This window comes from Nipponia nippon, unplaced genomic scaffold (assembly GCF_047370975.1).
Source record: "Nipponia nippon isolate SJK-2023a ecotype South Korea unplaced genomic scaffold, ASM4737097v1 scaffold_9, whole genome shotgun sequence".
Lineage (NCBI taxonomy): Eukaryota > Metazoa > Chordata > Aves > Pelecaniformes > Threskiornithidae > Nipponia > Nipponia nippon.
Window position 1 is genome coordinate 18,227,105 of NW_028262413.1, and position 18,297 is coordinate 18,245,401.

Here is an 18,297-nt window from a genome sequence, read left to right on the forward strand (position 1 = left end):
GGGAAAAGAAAAAAAAAAAAAAAAAAAAAGGGAAGAACTATAAGGTTCCTGCAGGTAAAATCTTGGTAGTCTGGGGAGGTGTCAAACAGGGCTCAAAAACTCCTCCGAAGGAAAGGAGAGTAAACTGTACGTTCTTACTCTCAAATACGAAGCGAACAAACTGGTGTGACCAGACTACTTGGTTTACATGTCAGCTTCAACCTTTACCATTGCCTCAGGGTCTACCCTTTTGACTCAGGGCAGTGTCTGCAGCACTCAACCTGTTCCCAAACACACAGCACTGCAGTCAGGACTACCACTAAGAATTAAAGAAGTGTCAGGTTTAGACATGTCTTAACCCACTGTAAGTCTGTGTTGTAATAACAGTTGGGGCTATGCAAGTCCTCTTGGACACCTGTCTGTGTAGGCACAGAAGGATCTCTGTGCTCATGTCCGCAAACTATTGCTTTGTGCTTGCACTCGGATACTGCAAAGGGATAAGTTTTGCAAAAATGTTTATCCTCATTATACAGAAAAAAGCAAGAACTCCTCTGGTGAGAGCACAGGACGGTCCCCACCTCTTCAGTATAGATGTCAGGCGTTGGCACAGATTTTCTGTTGGAACTCTCTTCTCTGCCTACCTCAGTCACTCTTCAGGAATAACCACATCCCTCAGCAAGGGATGCGAAGACAAATGCCAGGGTGAGCACTCAGGAGTTTTGGGCCTTGAGCACACTGTTTACCCTGTACCAAGTATGTATTAGGCTATGGCAACCACCCATCTGCTCTCAAGATTTCAATTAGAAACAAGTCCATTTTCACCTCAAAAGAAGGCTCAGAAGACACTCTTGACAAAAGGCCTCAGGATTCAGCTTTATCCCCTTTTCCTATTTTCCCCACCCCAAGAGCAAAAACAACTACAACTAACACCCTAGAAACATGTTAAGGTCTTGCAGGAAACTAGCTGGCACACTCTTATCAAGCACTAACAGAAGGTCAGAACGTAAGCTGTAATCCTTGGCTGCAGCAAAGCTGACAGGGTGGATCCTTATCACAAAAGCAGCAGCACAGATGTGGAGCTCCATTTCCCTCACAAGATGACTGAACAGTGTACGTATGGGCTGCTATCCGTGGATAAGCATAAGATTCCCATAAGGTACAAATCAAAAACCCCTCTCCATGGAAAAAGGCATGGCTACCAAGGAAGATGCCTCATCTGTCAACAGAAGTCACCCAGGGCAGCAATCTCAAGCACTAACATCTTGCCTACAGCGTTAACTAAGAAGTCAAACGGTACCCCCTAACAGTGCTGATAATCCCAGGCAGCCCTTCCAAACGCCAGGAGTGAAGCTGGAGGGCACAATTAGCACCTTGGAGTAACTGGCTCTTGAAAGCTACAGTCACCCACTGGAAAACACCCCAAAAGGATCAGACTACTCTGTAGCTGCAAAGGGAAGGGGTGGATTCTCAGAGCAGGCAAAGGCAGGTGTTTCACAACAATCGCTGTATAAAGCAAACTTTGGTACACGGTCAGACCAAGCCTCTTTGAAAAATGAGATATTAACAGGAAAACATAGAGCTTAAAAGTCTGCAGAACCAGAAAACATTTACACAAGCTTTCTGACATATTTCCCACGGAAGGACCTTCAACCTAACCAGCCTAGGCACATCTGCAAGAGATAATGTACAGCAACACCAACTCTGTAGTACAGACAGAAACCTAACATGTTCTGAAAACACAGCTTTGAATATTCCCTGGTAATGCTTTAATCTAAAGGGGCAACAACACTGTCACATTAGGCTACTCACTAACAGCCCCTTCGGTTTGGGTACTGCAGAGCTTACCGGTGCTAACAAGCCAAAGAGCTTGCAGTTCTGATGTGGTATGAGCTATGGGGCAGATGACATTTTACTTACAGATATATCCTTGTAAAGATGCACCTGGTCAAACTCAATGCCATGAGTTATGAAGTAATCAATGACTGAAGACAGCAGTGTCATTTCAGGAAGAGAAAAAATGTCCATAAACTGCTTAAGTGACGGACCCTGGAAAGCAAAAAATGAAGGAGACACATTAATCAAAAAATACTTAACAAAAAAAAAAGCCAACAAAAAACCTCATATAACCCAGTACCATCTGGAAGACATTCCAGGCTAACAAAAAGAAAAACACTAATGTGGAAAGTCCCAGCCACTCAGCAAGTACCCTCTCTTCTCAACCAAAACACAAACCTAATGCATTAACACTTGACAAGAGAGAGGCTTCTCCTACACAGAAATCATTAAACAAACCCAGCATCATTAACACCATGAGGTGAAGGTGGAGGAATCGGGGAGTCAGTCCTAGACACTAACTTTTATTTCAAACCCATGCCCTCTGCTTCCCACCTGGCTTCTTGGCATTACCACGGGTGCCAAGAGACAACGCTCTGCTACACAAGCAGCTATGGCCCTTGCTGGAGGTGCCCCATTGCTCATTAAACCAGGCTGTGACACTGGACACATGGGCACCAAAGCTGCTCTAACCACATTCCAGTGAGGTTTCACACAGCAATGCAAGAATCACCCCAGCAAGCAGTTTGTCTCAATGCCTGCCTGTCCTTGAGTCGCTAGGGAAAACTCAGAATGGGCACAAAGAAGAAGAAAAAGAATTTCAGCCCACCCAGCAGTCAAGTGGAAATGGACAATTAACTCCCCTTGCATTAGGCAAGGTTGCAGCTCTTCCATATGTTTGCTGGTTTTGTTGCCTATTGATCACAAACCTATCAGCAGGTCAACAGTGAACTTTGGCTCCAGAGAGGCCTTCCAATAAAATAAAGCTTGTTTATTCAGTATGTACCACCTGTGCAGAGGACTATGGTGAGTCTCACTGGCAAGCTGAAGCTGGAATCAATTTTTTCATTTTTCATCGCTGAAGTGCCAGATCAGCCAAGGGAACCGTTACTAAGGTCTTGTACATGAAAAGCAATCTGGGAGGTACACAGACATCTCAATGAACCCAGTCACCAGAGATGTCCTGGCAATCCAGTCAACATCATGCCTGTGCATGTGAGCTTTGAGCAATCCATGACTGACAGCCGCAAAGTTGCAACTCTCTAGGATAATACTGGTCCACATCAGAAGGCATTGATTATAGCTATGTAAAAGACAGACATAAAAGCAGCATCTTAAAGATCACAGAAGGTACACATGGTGGAAACTGACAGAGGGCACAAGCTTCCTAATGACAAACATGTGCCACTGTCATGTCAGGATGTAACAGCAGTAACATCTCCCATTTAGTCTGGTCTTACAAAGGTAGAACAAGAGACTAGCACTCTGTTTGCAGCACTATCTAAAGGCAATATTGGGACAACACACATTGGGTTGAAGAAAGAAGATGCAAAAGGGCAAAGGAATAACAAACAGCATTTTGCCTGAGGTCTGTTACCAAAAAATGCTGCGATCAAAAGCTATGTTGGTGTGCTGAGGGTTGTACAATTTCTGTCCATCCACCCAGCACAGGACAACTTGACCTACAGCAGAAGAGAACACAAAGAAGAAGAGAACACACCCTCTGGTTTGGGCCGCATATCGCACACAATGGTGCTGTTTAGCGATACTCGCTGAATCCTTTTCAACAGATTTTTGTCCATTTTGATGTGTGGCTAAGGGAACATTTCTCCCATTAGCAAAACCAAAATTTCCTGAAAACATCCCCCACCTTTTTTCCTGTTCAGGGATTCTGGGAAAGAAGCAAGAGGGACACAGACAGACAGTTCCTGCTGAAACCACTAGGTATGGGATTTAGCAGAGAACAGCAGAGCAATGACCTGTCCCACCAAGACCTTAAGCATACAGGAGACCGTTAAATGTTCAATGTTAACAGCAAAGACTTACCTGGTAGGTAGTCAACTCTGATTTTGTTTTTGTACCTTATGCCATTGTCCTACGAGGCAAGTCCAGCTTCCCCCCCCCTCTTTTAGTAGCCTCAGCTTCCTTTTAGCAGACATATTGACACAAGTCAGTATGAAAACTGGACCATAGTTTTAGAAAGAATGCTACATATGCTTTTTCCACAACACCCATACATTCCCCACCTTCATTACAGGCCAGCACTAGTCCTGCCAGCAAAAGCCACACTAGTTGCGTTGTCTAATCCTAGGCAAGATCTGTGCCTGCCTATTGCAGGTGTTGGGATGCCAGTAGCTGTCCACATGCTCCTGCCAACAGAGGATCAAGTAAACCCTTAAGGGAGAATATTTACACATTTCAGCTACAACAGTCCCACTTGTCTTATGCCTTGCTGCCTGGAATCACTGACTTGGCAGACCTTTCTGTTACCCATACAGCTAGCAACATCAGCGTGGCAGACTAAGGAGGACAAGATCAAAGACCCCTGCTAAAGCCTCGCTCCACACGAAATGCACTGCACCTGCTCACACCAGCAGTCATCTTAACCCAGACGCTTTCACACTAATGTGTTACTGGCACAGGTTGAGCAGACATTGCTGGATGCAAATGTCATTAGTTGTATATACTTATGTTCTCTTTGGGATCCACCTATTAGTTTACAGAGTTCATTATATTATTAGGAGAGGAGATTCACCTCTTCAGAAAGAATAAGCTGCTATCCCTACTTCTGTGGCCAAATGTTATACCAAATTTTTCAATACTAACTACAGGAAAGAAGAAAACACCTGGTACATACAAAGCAGCACAGAAAGGCACCTTGGCATGAGCACCTGGTCCTACAAAGGCCACAACTCGAAGCAGATTTCATGTTTACAATTATTTAAAAAGAAAGGTAAAATCATCTCAAGTTTGCCAGGAGTGAGGAGAGTTGCACGGCAGGAGGCTAATTGAGTGCCGTTTACAGACACATATCAAATTCTAAGCAGAAACATCCTATTTCAAAGCTGGAAACAACACTGAGCTATCCAACTATCCAGAAAGCAACCACTCAGATTAACTGTTCCCAAGAGAGAGAGAAATCAAAAAGTGACCTTGCTGGAGACTTCACACAGCAGACTAAAAGGGTTATTACCAGAGGAAGCCTGCCTTTCTCCTCCCAGCTTCCCCTAAGGCAACTGAACTAACAAAGGGCAAGAAACAAAGCAGCTCTGGGGGGAAAGGGATGTGAACAGCCCCGTTTGCCCACTGCACCACACTAGACACTTGAGGAAGAAAAATCTCTCCTAATTTCCTCTAGTTCGGCCAACCAAAGGATTTCTACAGCTCCTACGGACAGAATTTCAGTCCTTTACTGTGACAGTAAGCTCTTCTGCCTAAAAAAAACCCAAAACAACCCAACACTCATGCAGGCCAACCCTATGAATAATATCCACTGAGTAGGTCTGAAGAGGCGTGGAGGGGAATCCCTTTCATGAAGGGAAAAAAACCCTACACAAAACCAAAGAGAGAAAGGCATTGCAAGCACCCTGCTGCTACGCACATATACCCCCTCCCACACAACTCACTGCAAACACCATCACTGCAGGCTGCCCTTGTAGCTTGTGAGCTAGATTTGGCCAAGGAACAAGCAGGGAACATCTCCCTATCAGTCTCTAGAGCCATTCAGCTCTAGGCCAATAGCCCTGGTGTTTAGGAATGCTTCGCAGATGGATTTCACATGCTAAACTGCTAAATAACCTCTGGGGCAAATTCCCACTAGAACAAAAACACACACTGCAGCTCACTAGGGACTAAGCCTTTCTGAGTCCAAGGGAGGCTGGAGTCATTTACATGCTCATACAATTCACTGTTTTCCTAGCTGTTAAAAGAGCTGCTGCGTCATAGCCGTAAAAGGCTTACAATACCTTGCCATAGAAGTCACTCATCTGGTACAGGGGGATGTGCTGCGTACCACCGTAGAGTTCGATTACCTCTTCATCAGGCACTGGTTTGAGCCCTCTAGAAAACAATGGAAACAGTTTGTCAATAATCACCAGTCTGCACAGAGCTACAAACTGCAGAGAAAGAGAAGATGGGACAAACAGGCTCCTTTCTAAAACTCACAAATTTCTCTTGCACAAAAGAGATAGCCAGAGAGCCTGACAGCTCCATAGTTTCTTAAGATTCACATAAAATCTTTCCCGAGACATTCTTCAAATACCTTGTTTGCTCCTTCAAGTTAATTGAGGGGCTTTATCCACATTCTAGCAGAGAGTTCAAACAGAGGCTTCTCACTGCCCCACCAAACTGGCGCCATGACCTGACTTTGGCAGCACTGGGTAACTGTAGGTTTGAAGAGGTTGCTTCCACGAGGTATATCACCGTTAAATGCAAAGGTATGGGAAAAGAGCTTTCTGAAAATGAGGTTTCCTTCCTATTCAGTTTTCCTAAGCAAAACAAGTTCTTCGCTAATACCATTCAACAGAGATTGCTGTTTTTCCCCCAGATGCCATAATCACAGGGAAGGCTATGAGCTGTACCCTTAGTGAACATCAGGTTATCTGACTGCTGCAGGTTTTGCCTCTTGCACAATTTTTGATGGCTGTTTACTCAAACAGTCAGCAACTTTCCCTTTCTCCTTTCCTATTCAATCATGGTACAGCCTCTGAGAAGTTAAAAGTTGCCTCAGTAGAGCTCAAAAACAAAGGACAGTTTAGGAAAAGGACACTCCAAGAAGGACAGTTACAAATGGATAATAGGGAAAAAAAGTTTAAATACTTTTTAGCTAAAAATCTCTTTATGAAGCTCAAGTGAAATATGGGGCAGTACCAACCCCTCCTTTCCACACACCCCCCAAAAGCTAGCACTCAAAGAAGCCAATTCTCTCTGATTATGAAACTCCCTTCTTAATATTCTTAGAGTGTTTACTGTAGCTGAAGCTTAACAGCAAAAGGGCAGAGTTCAAGAAAAAAAACCATTGGCTTCCACGCTCAGGAAATACAACACAAATTTACAGAAGCTTTGCTATCGATATCTATAAATTACTACTTCTTACACACCAACCCCACTCCACTCTGGGGCAAGGTTTTCTCCCAGTCTCACAACCTTTTGGGAGAAAAGTTCGCTCTGCACTGTTTCAGCCACTTATTCCAAAACACACCCAGCTCTCCTTGGAGAGCAACAGAAGAGAAGGAAAAACAGGACAACCTAGGCCTTAAACTGAGCCCAGATTCTGATGCATCATTACTTTATTGACATGTCCGCACTGCTTTAAGATTTTTATTTGCACATCCAGACCACTCTCCTCTTAGCTTTGTGACAAGGCACAGCAGACCACTGCTGGGATACACTCCTGCCTGGAGAAGACATGCCCGTATGTGTGGACCACATACAGAGGAGTCCTTTCCTAGTTGCACTGTTTGGTCACAGACGTTAACCCAGATATGCTGTAGCTGCAACTCAGACATCATGCAGAGTACGTGACCAGATGTGTCATTAACCATTACAAAAAGCTCCAGGTCTTCCCGCCCACACTTGGCTTGAAATGCTTGAGAAAAATAACTCCCTGCAATTATATGCCAGGTAAGCATTTGAAGCAAGTACAAACAGGATAAGCCAGACGAGACTGTGCTCGGCTCAAAAAAAAACCCCATATGCCATGAACATACACTCAGATTTAGTAATCCACCTTTGCATAGATGGGCATTTAGAAAATGATTTTCAGAACTGACAGACCTATATGCTGTCCCCAGCTGGACATAATGGAAAGCATCGATCTTCATCAGAAGACTCTGTGATAAGGGATAGATATTTACTATTAGAATTGGGTAGATTTACACTGAAACCTTATTTAAGTTTCAGGTTCCACACAAATGACATTTAGAAAATAAAATTCAATATAAGCATCCCACATCTGTGTACTTTAAACTGCACTTACTCCCCAGCCACTTTTACACACACTTATTCATACTGTGACTTTTTATTGGCCCCTCTGGCAAAAGACCATCTTTCTATGAGCTGAAATACCACTGTCTGTTATACTCCAAAGTTAATGGACAGGGATACAGTTGAAAAACGGAGAGAACAATGTTTCTGTAACTCACACAGTCTTGTCTTATCTCCCTTCCAAAAGCACACACATTCCAAAGGAGCTTTGTGTGCACAAGAGATCTATTTCTCCTCACATTTATGTTAAGCAGAACTAAGTGGGCAGGTTTTGGTTTAGAGCGCAGCTGCGCCCAGTCATTTTCTTTACACAAGATCTCTCCCCTCCACCACTTCTTCTCCTCCCCAATAGACATTTAAGCAAAGATGTTCACGAGCACACCAGGCTGGTAACATTAGAGCTTTCTTTACATTTTTTGTATCAGACTCCCCTGTTCATGAGTCATCCCTTCTCCTCCATGCATCATTCTGAAGCCGTAACACAAGTTCTCAGGGCACAGAAAGGAGCCTCACACGAAACGTGCATCACTCTGCAACTCGAATAAAGGCAGAGCATCAAACTATTTGTGCTGTTTCTACCACAGGGCAAGGTAACTGATTCCACAGAGCATTCACAACCTTTGGGCACCTTCTTTTATCATGATACCGTATCAGTGCAGCTTGTTACACTGTGGGCAGACCTCCCACTAGTTTGTGAGGAGTGCAGGCAAATATGCTGAACAATTTACTTAGACAGGCACTACCCAGTTTTTCATGTGTTTTGCAAACTCCAATCCTGAGAAGAGAGAGTTCTCACCTTCTACTCACTCAAAGGGCACTTTGCTTGGCTAGGCTAGTTGCCTCTGTGTTGCTCTGCTATATCAGCCAGAGATTTAAACAGAGAAAGAAACTTCAGTTTCTCACAGATCTACTTCTTACTTTGTAAAGTCAGAGGCATGAGCGGCCTGCTGCCATGCTGTCACCTCAGTTAGGACAAGAGACATGGGAAAACTCTATATAGTTTTTTCTTCATTCTTTTTTTCCCCACTGCTGGAGAACAGCACATTCCAGCCTGTACTGCCTCCTTCCCTGAATTTGCTCAAAGCTCAACGTAAGAAAAGCTACTACAGCGAAGCAACTTTCTCTGCTGTGCTCCCGCCTGACTGCCTGGCTGCAGCAGCCAGCATTACATCACTGGGCATCAGGCTTTCAGGGAATCCGTCCAAAGTACTGAAAAGGGTTAAAGCTAATGCTTGCACTTTGCTTGTCTGTGCTTCTAAGAAGCATGCATCTCAAGTAGCTTGGATCTTTTTCCAAGCGGTCCTATTATTCGGGGTGGGGGGTGGGGAAGACTTCCTAAAGCATTCTCCTGACAAGTCATTTCTATTATTAGAGTAAGACATAATGCCTCTGGTCCTGGCAAGTACTTGTAGATGCAGGATTGAGGTTTGTTGTTTAAATTTCCTGAAAGACAGAAATGATCACACAAACAAGCTGAGTTTTCTATTAATTAGCTTGTGGAATTAACTGACTTTTAAATTGGCAAGGCTGTTTACCAGAGGTCTTTGCTAGAATGTCCCATTCTGCTAGAGGCTACGCAAACACAAAAGACATCTTTCCCTTGGAAGGTTTATAAACAAGAAGAACCCACCCAATGAAAAGCACAGCCACCTGGACTATGTATTAGACTGATAGTTTGGTGGTTGATGTTATTGTAAGCAATGACAGAAAGTATTTCCACTAAAAGCACAACGCAATGGAAGACAAAGCCCAGGAGACTGAACTTTGTACAGCTTACCTTTTGTACATCATAGTGAAGTCCACGTATGGCAAACCCTGGAATGTAGTCATACTTCCCAAGCCCTTCTGGGTACTGGGAAGACAGACAGCAACATCATTAGAGGCATACACACTGGGTTATCAACAAAATTATTTCACCTGTTGAGCTGGCTTAGTCCTACTAGTTGTCTCACCCCCAGGCATAAACTGACCAAGGAGCAGGTGCACTTCATTTTGCCCTTTTAACAAAGAAAGAGGATGAATGGAGAAAGACATAAAGGATCAGGACCCCCAAAACTAGTCTCTCCCTAGTTAGGGACACTAGCGAAAACGTAACAGATTCACTCAGGCAGTGAGGACGCTTCTAGTAAGCTCCATTCAATGCATGTATTTGGCAAAGCAATGGCACTGCAGAGCCCCTCTAAAAAGAAAAGCATGACGAGAAGAAAATGCACAACTAGTCACCTATTGCAAACATGGTGTCCATTATCGGACATGTTATACAGCATCATCCACATTGACTTGCACATGTCAAGTCCTATACAGTTTCAGTGTTGGCCCATGGCTCATGTTTATCCACCATGTGTACCTCGAACTAACAATTGTGTAGGCATTATTTCCATAGTTAAGTAAAGCAGACCAGACCTTTCTAGACTAAGGTTCCTGCTCCATATTTATAAAACCTCAGGAATGTAGAGCATCATGAATTATCTCAAAGGAAATTAATTCCACATACAGACAAAACTTTCTGCAATCAAAGATTGTGAAACGTGAAATTTATCTCAATAAAACAAGTAATTGACATATGGGCACAATGCAGCATTTTGCAAGGATGTCTGGGGTGTCGCAAACACAGCAGAAAGCTTAATTGCGTGCAAATTCTTAGCACATCATTACCTTGAATTGTTCTATCAGGATGTCTCTGGCTGTGTTGAAAATCATAGAGTGTAGTAAATTAGAATACTGTGCTAATGTGTAATCGTAGTCAAAGCCATATATCTCAACATCTCCCAGGCTGATCTCGTTGTTAGCATAGATAGCGGCCGGATTGAGGAGATTGCAGACTCCTGGTGGAAGGAGATCTAAGAGAAGAGAAAGGGGAGAGGTTAGAGAAAATGAGAGGATCACTGAAATTTCAGCTTTTTGTTCTGGACCTGACAGCAGCTGGAAGTACCTCACAGGAGCAGAAGAGGAGCACAGTGCTGCTGTCGAAGACTGCTGCCGTTAACCCACTCAAATAATCCTTCCCGTGAAAAAGCACACTGTGAAACCTCTGGCTGTGTCTAGTGGTGGTGCTAACCCCTTTCACAGTAAGACTGACCTTTTGTGTCAGGAAGCCGCAAAACAACATCCTCGGGTCTCTGGCCTACATGAAGCAAAGCAGACCTGAGATTTTCAAGTGTCAAATTTCTAGCTCACAGCAGCTGCATTTTCAGCAGGCTCGCCAATGTGAAAAGTAGCTGCAATGTATCACCAGAAAAACATGCGCCCCTCACTTAAAACTTGAGCAAGACAAACAGGCTAACTCTCCTCTTTGAGAAATCTAGATTACTTCAAATTAGAAATTTTGAGGTTTGACTTTTTGCATTTTTTGTTTCTCACAGAAGCAGCCAGACTTCACAGAGCAATCCTGCAGGTACTATTAGGGCTTTTTTTGTATTATTATTATTAATGGGCAGGGTAAAGCAAGGTTTTGTACAAACACCAACAAAATGTAAAAAACCCCACATTAAGCTACGCTCTTGGAGCACGTAATACTGATAGCAACAAGTTCTCTGCTTTCTTCTGATAAACAGCTCAGTCCTTGCGTGTGGTTTGTCGCTTCAAAACAGGGTTACCGTTCAAGATGCTTGCGAATAACACTTTGCTCCCCAGACCACTGGGAAAATGGGGGTTAAGTGACATAGAAGCTGAACTACCTGTATATCCTTTTTCAGAGCCAGTCTAGAGAGCAGAGAGCTTTAGCTGCACTACAATGGGAGAGACAGGAACAGACCCTCCCCAGGCTTCCCGCTCCATGAGAGCTGTCCCTTGCAAGACGAGAAAGAGCAATAAAAATAGTTCCCTGTAGTAGGTTGCCTAGTCACATCCACACTGGGGGACAGAGAGGGGAAGGAGACATTTCCTCCCCCCTCAAAGACTGGTAATTTTCTCTTTGAGTAATAGGAAAAGTGCAGACATTTTCCAGATCCTACACAGCATCAGCAGGTAGGATTTTTTTTCCCTTCCTACCTTAACTTTTGGGTTTTAGCAAGAACACCTGTGCCGGTTCTTTAGTGCTTCCTTGCTATAAAACCAAGTTTCATCTGAATCTAGAACAAAAGAAATATTATTAGAAAGAGATACCAGCCATTCCCAATAAAGACTTTGTCTGGAATGATTACAGAATGTAGGTAAAAGCCCAAAGTACATTTGCAAGCACTAATCCAAAGAGGTGACCAAAGAAACAGAGGATTCAGATGTATCATAATATTTATTTTTCAGGGGAGAGACACATTACAAAACATACCCATCCCTCTCTCCTAACTCACTTTCCCTTGGCCTTCAGATGCATTTCACCAGATCAACTAGAGAGGAATTACTAGAAAAGAAAGCAGCATTTTAAGGTAGGAGGGCTCACTTACTGGCTACACAGCAAGAACAAGAGCCCTCTTTCAGTGACTCTGCTGGTGGCAACGTTCCTGGAAGAGGCTGAAGGGGGTGGATGCAATCAGCGTACTTTCCACTGGGATTTTAAAAGATGGGAAATGTAAATGGGATTCAGATGATCACAACTTTCATCCTCTCATCATAAATGCTCGCTGCACCATAAACAAACAGAGCTCCACTTCCTGTCCTCACCTCCAGATAACTTGTGGGAAGATCTTTTTCTAAGCATACACTGGGATTTGCAGGGTGTTATTTTTCTTCCTCACAAGGAAAATGACACAACCCTAATCACATCACAGTGCAAATATGCAGTGCTTTCCTCTCCTAATGAAAGCACTTTTTTTTTTTTTTTTTTATGACAAATGCACCCCACTTGACCACTCTGTAGGGATACAGTAGCAGCAAGCTCTTCCAACATTCACTATTTGCTAACAGGTTTACAATAACGCATTTTTGATAGTCTGAGAGCAGCACAAAATACCATTGCCTGAAGCCCATCTCTCCTTTCACAGAAGACATGAGACCCATCTAAATTCAACAACATACGCCAGCCACAACTTTTGCAAAAATGCAATCAGGAAAAGGTAAGGGAGCGATACGATTTTGTAACAAGTAAAGGGTAGTCAGAGATTCACCACGCGCATGAAGCGAGTCTTATCTGTGATCAGAAGCATAAGCAGTAACTGTGCTACACGCTATGATTTATGAAGTATGTTTAGACCTGCTGGATGAGGTCATACTCCTCCCTGCCAGCCTTGAACATACAGAGCCTCTCTCCTGTCCTCTGACAGCCTCATGCCCAGCTCATTTTACCCCACTCAGACATTTTGTCACTAACTTACACAGCATGTTCTCTCTACCTCATAAGGGCTGAAGAAGATGGATATGCTAGCCAAAATGCTTTATCACCGTTGCCTCACACATAATGTGTTTCCTACGCACGCTTCCTGGAGCACCGCACATCTACTTGTTGTGTTTCCTATCACATTGTCGTCACCAAACAAAACTTGCAGCAGCTTGATGACAACTTGCCCTTTCCACACCGTCATCCTCCATCTTAAATTGTGTCAAAGTCACTGATCTCCTAGAGAGAAGGAAAAAGCTCTGGGTTTCAGTCCAGAGACTCATGCTGCACGTTTGGCTCAGTGTAAATGTCCATTTAAAGCATCCTCCTCAATAGAGCAGTCGGTGTCAGGCTCCTCTTCATGCTCACACAGTCCCTCCGCAGGTTCAAACTACATCAGGGAAGAGACAGAAGCTGGGAGCAGGTGGAAGATTTGTTTCAATGTGAGAATCCAAACATGCCTAGCTTATCAGTGAAACTTTCAAGAAGTTTGGGGTTTTGGTTGGTTGGTTGGTTTGCTTTTTTGTGTCATGTTTGTTTTTTTTTTTTTTTAAAGATAATCACCTGGGTGGTTACAAATTGAGTGCTTAATTAAGTCCTGGGCTGCAGACTTGGGCGCTGCTGCTTTGCTGACATTCAGCACGTAATGTGCCAGGGATCTTTGCCTCAGTTTGCATGGCAATTGCTGAGTCAAAACAGATTACACCCTCCAGAAGCCCATGAAGATGCCATTTTTCAAGAACAAGACCTTTTGCTTTTCCTGTGCCAAAACACCAAAACAGACTGCTGGACAGATATGATAAATTACAGCAAGAAAAAAAAAAAAATGAAAACCAGTTTTGGTTATTTCAAAAGAATGATAATCCCAACTACTCTTTCCATCTGCATCCTAACTGGAAAGGGAGACAATATCACAATTACTCACTGTCTACTCAGCACTTCACCCAGGAAGTATGATCTAAGGGAAAAACGGTGTGCGTACATTTGAGGACAGCGGAGAAAAAAACAGCTCTTGCAAAAGATACAAACCCCTGGAATCTGCATACTTGCACAATTTGCTCCGGTTTGCAACTCTGACAGTTTTAAGGGAAGTGTCTGCATATCCATGGTACATGATGAAACTCAGAAACAAAGGCAGACCACAAGAAAGCGTGTTTGATCTCATGCATTTTTTACATCTGGGTGTAAATGCAAGGTAAACACATATCACCTCCTTCATTTTACTACTATGAGGCCCTGAAGAGCTGCTTAAATTGGAGTATCTTCATGACAGCACAAGTGCCTCTTCCCAGGCAATAGCCCACATTGTCAGAAATCAATAACACTCAATCCCCAACATGACAGCAGAGATGGAAACAAAAGCAGGTAATTAACTGTGAGCAACGGTTAGAGACGCCAAGACGCCATATGGTCCCTTCTGATGTGAAAAACACACCGGTCAGGAGGTGCCAAGCACGTCCCGTGCTCTTCTGAGCTCCCGTTGGGGGTACCAACGGCATCACGCAAGAAATGCTCCTTTTCTCTCAGCCTCAGATCCAGCACGTTAGTGAAGAACAACACATTAAAAAGGCAGCTCACACCCATCTCTCACACCCTTTGTACTCCCAGAGGTCCAACACAGCAGACATCTGTACTAACTTCTTTGTGAGACTAACGAGGAAAAGGGCGATACTGAAAAGCAGATGGCCACCGTCCTCCACGTTCCTCATGAATCAAAAAGTTGCCTTTGCTCACACTGCCTTGCTTTCTAAAGACAAACTGTGAGTTTTTCCTCCCTTCCAAGTACCTCTTTATCCTTTTGAAGTGTTGTTTTGTACCATTTCACAGCAATTCCTGCAAAGCACTCTAACCAGCCGAAGTAGATGCCTCTAACAAGATGGTAGGGAGAGGGAAATATTACTTAAAGAGCATTAAATGACAGAGGAACCATGTTAAAAGAGTGCTTAAAATTATTCTGGAGCATCATCTTGAATTTATGCCATTATGCCTAAATATTTTGGGATTTCTCGCCAATGAAATCTACACAAACCAAAAGCAATATTAAAAAATACCATTTTGTTCCAAAACAACATTTTTTATATACACAGAGGCACTAGACAAATGCTGGTATAAAAGTTCTTTACCAGAAAAAAAAACTTTATATTTAGGAAAGCAGAATTTGGAAGTTAACATAACTGGTCACACTTCCAGTTCTGGCTGCTAATTGTCATTTGCCATCCCAGCTCCATCTGTAGATGCCGCAACTCATGAAACGTGCACGCTCCCGAAGAGATTCACAGGGCATTTGTTATCATAGCACTAGACTCGCTTCCTGGTTTGGCAAAGAGTGAGGCCCTTAAATCTTTGTGCCTGCTTGAGATTAGCAACAGAAGCAGAATCAGAATGTGCTGGATTGCAAAAACCACCACACCATAATCACCAATGCAATGATCACACAGGGGTGTCGCCTTCTCTCCCGTTTCCAAAGGCGATGGGCACATGTTGCTGACTGCATCTTGCATTATTTAGATGCAAGGGATCTCTTAATCCACACAAACTAAAAAGAGCAAGGACTACTTCTGAGCTACATCCTCAGGGTTATCAATGACTAACCAAGTTCTTGTTATCCGCAAACTTGTCTCCATTCCCAGTAGTTATCACATTTAACCACGCTCAAGCTTGTCATGCAGAGTCAAGAAGTTAACAGTTATTTTAATGGTTCCTTAGGAAAGCTGATTTTTTGTAGCTACATTTACAAGTTTGAAAGATCTAGGGAAAAACATACGCACTTATTTACAGCTAAATCCTCACTTGCTCGCCAGTCCCATCGAGTTTCAGGACTGGATGTTTCCAAGACTGCAGGACTTCAGACACTGCTTACTAAGAGAGCATATTAGCCTTCCTTGACACTTCAGATGCCAGCAAACCAAAATACAGCAAGTCTTGCTCAACACCACCCCTCTGACAAATGCAGTTACACTTTTCCTTTTGGTAGAGGAAAAAACACCCACATGAACTGGAAGTAGCGGCCTCAAATTCTTACAGGTAATGAAATGTTGTTTGTATCACCACACTCAAGCCTGGCAGAACACAGATGTGTTTCTACAAAGCTGAGAACTTCTGGTGCCTGGGCTCTGGCCACCAAGCCAGTACCACCACTGAGCTTTACTGCACACAAACTCTCATCCTACACATCCCACCCTGTCCAACTCAGTCAGCATTTATCACTGGAATCCCCTCTATGCAAAAATGCAACATTGCTCCACAAATCAGGTCCTAAGGAAGAGCTGGATTGAAAACACATAATCAATTCTCCTGGCAGAGACGTCTCTCCAAAACCAATAGCAATAACTGACAATATAGGACAAAGGACTCCAGAAAGGTGGAGTTTCAGATAAGGAGGGTGAAGGTGGCACCACAGGAGTCTGCTCAAACTGAATGCTGATGAGTATTGAGACGTGACATTGTTTTCAAATCCATAATCCAACCACAGACATTCACTTTTACATCAGAGTTAGAAATCAAGAACAAAGGAACAGACTGATGCCACATTTTGCACAACTCAGTTTAGTTGTCAAAGCAACAATTAAAACTAACTTGAACCAACTTTGTTTATGCGTCTTCTTGACGAGACTTGAATAACAGCACAGTCTTGAAATTTTGGTTTGGGGAGCTGTTCTTTAAACAAACAAGGGCCTTCTTATTTAACATGTCTAATAGTTACCTGAAGGTTTGTAAAAAGTCTGCCCTGAAACACGTGGGCTACTTCACCTAACTTAATTTTGCATTTAGTCCTGCTGATTAGTTCTCCATCTCCAGTAACGACTATCTCTTGCATCCCAACAGAGTGTAACTATGTGAATAAAAGCTTCACAATCTGTCACAGAGTAAAGTGAGCATTTTCCCAAGACACCATGACACAGCCTGTTAACATATCTTCATTTACGGTTTCAATACCATTATAAAAAAGAAAAAAATGCCGCTGAGGATATTAAGGTCCAAACACCATTACAAGCCTTACAAGTTGGAATTTCTTTCAAGTAGTGGGGCTAAAACCACAACTCAGTCTTGGAGCAGGGACTTAACACAAAGCTACCAGCCTCTGTCAGCACCCTGTACTGCCTTCAGCGCTCAGGCAAAGGAGTTCACATCCTGCAAAAGCTGGAATGCAGCAGGCTGAGCACCCAACAGATCAGCGGCCAATTCCCTTACATCTGTGCATCATAAAGGACTTCAGATTTTATGTTAAATCTCGTCTAGTGGAAGGTGAGGGAGGAAGGAATGACAGAACTTGCCAATCTCAGAACAGCAAGACCGTTCTTCCAGATGCCTGTGGCTGGCTGCCTCCAAACCCTTAGATAAACAAAAGCTAATGGAGAGCTATTTAACAGCAGACACAAAGTCACGATTCCTAGCTCTCTACAGTGCTTACCTTCAGCATTCCAAGAATCAAGAAACCAGCAGGAAGAAGTGCCCTGCCCTTATGCCATGAAAGCTATTCTTTCACATTTTCAGGACAGTTTAATACAGTGGAGATCTGCTGCTGCCAAAGAGACCACAATCCTGTTTTATGCATGGACAGATTTGGCGAGTGGCGTGAGTTTTCTCCTCGCTTAGCAAGATATCAATGTACCCGACGGAGTCAGGTAACTTCTTGGTCAGAGGAGCAAAAACACGCACGCACGCATACATGAGTAAAAGGTGTTTTGCACCTGTAACACAAGCTGAGCTCAGGATCAGAAGACATCCTAGCAGCTGCAGCATCAGTCTTGTCCATGCTCACCCTCGTGCCAATGGCGAGTTACAAGTTGGACCCTGGACTCCTCACCACATCAGTCAACACGACTGTCTATTTGTCCTAGTCTAACCACCTTTCCGTATGCCAACCAATGGCAAATTAGAGAAAAATGCAAGAAGCCCTTCATTTAGACCATTCGCCATGACAACATCCATGTTGGGGGGGCCAGTTGCGAAGAACCCCACATACTCTGCATGTCTCTGAGACCAGCCGAGGGATATTCACAGAGGGAAGCCCAGGATGGGGAGAGGAAGACCAGGGCCAGATTTCAATAGAAATAAAACCGTCCCAGAGGGCCCCGGGCGATGGAGGCGTGCAGATGGCATTGCCAGGGAGAAGGCTTCTATCCCCGGTAGCTGCAAAGCAATGGGCACAACCTCAGTTCTGCAGCGCAGGGAAAGGCACCAAGATGTAAGGAGAGAAAAAAAGGGAGAAAAAAAAAAGGAAAAAGCCGAAGCCCGGCAGGACGTGG

General features: G+C 43.7%; 1 protein-coding gene across 2 annotated transcripts in view; it reads right to left on the reverse strand.

The window, feature by feature from the left end:
* The window catches only part of NT5DC2 (5'-nucleotidase domain containing 2), a 28,668-nt gene that overhangs the window by 9,917 nt on the left and 454 nt on the right, over positions 1-18,297 (reverse strand). Inside the window, exons 1-6 of one of the 2 annotated variants that reach the window (XM_087744570.1) lie at positions 18,015-18,036; positions 10,453-10,637; positions 9,575-9,649; positions 7,588-7,643; positions 5,778-5,871; positions 1,897-2,025 (exon numbers count right to left, since the gene is read on the reverse strand). In XM_087744570.1, the coding sequence (XP_087600696.1) occupies positions 1,897-2,025; positions 5,778-5,871; positions 7,588-7,643; positions 9,575-9,649; positions 10,453-10,637; positions 18,015-18,021 (546 nt within the window). In that variant the 5' untranslated portion in view covers positions 18,022-18,036. Of the gene's footprint in view, positions 1-1,896; positions 2,026-5,777; positions 5,872-7,587; positions 7,644-9,574; positions 9,650-10,452; positions 10,638-18,014; positions 18,037-18,297 lie in introns of those variants that run through there. The other variant, XM_009460597.2, reaches the window with a different exon arrangement.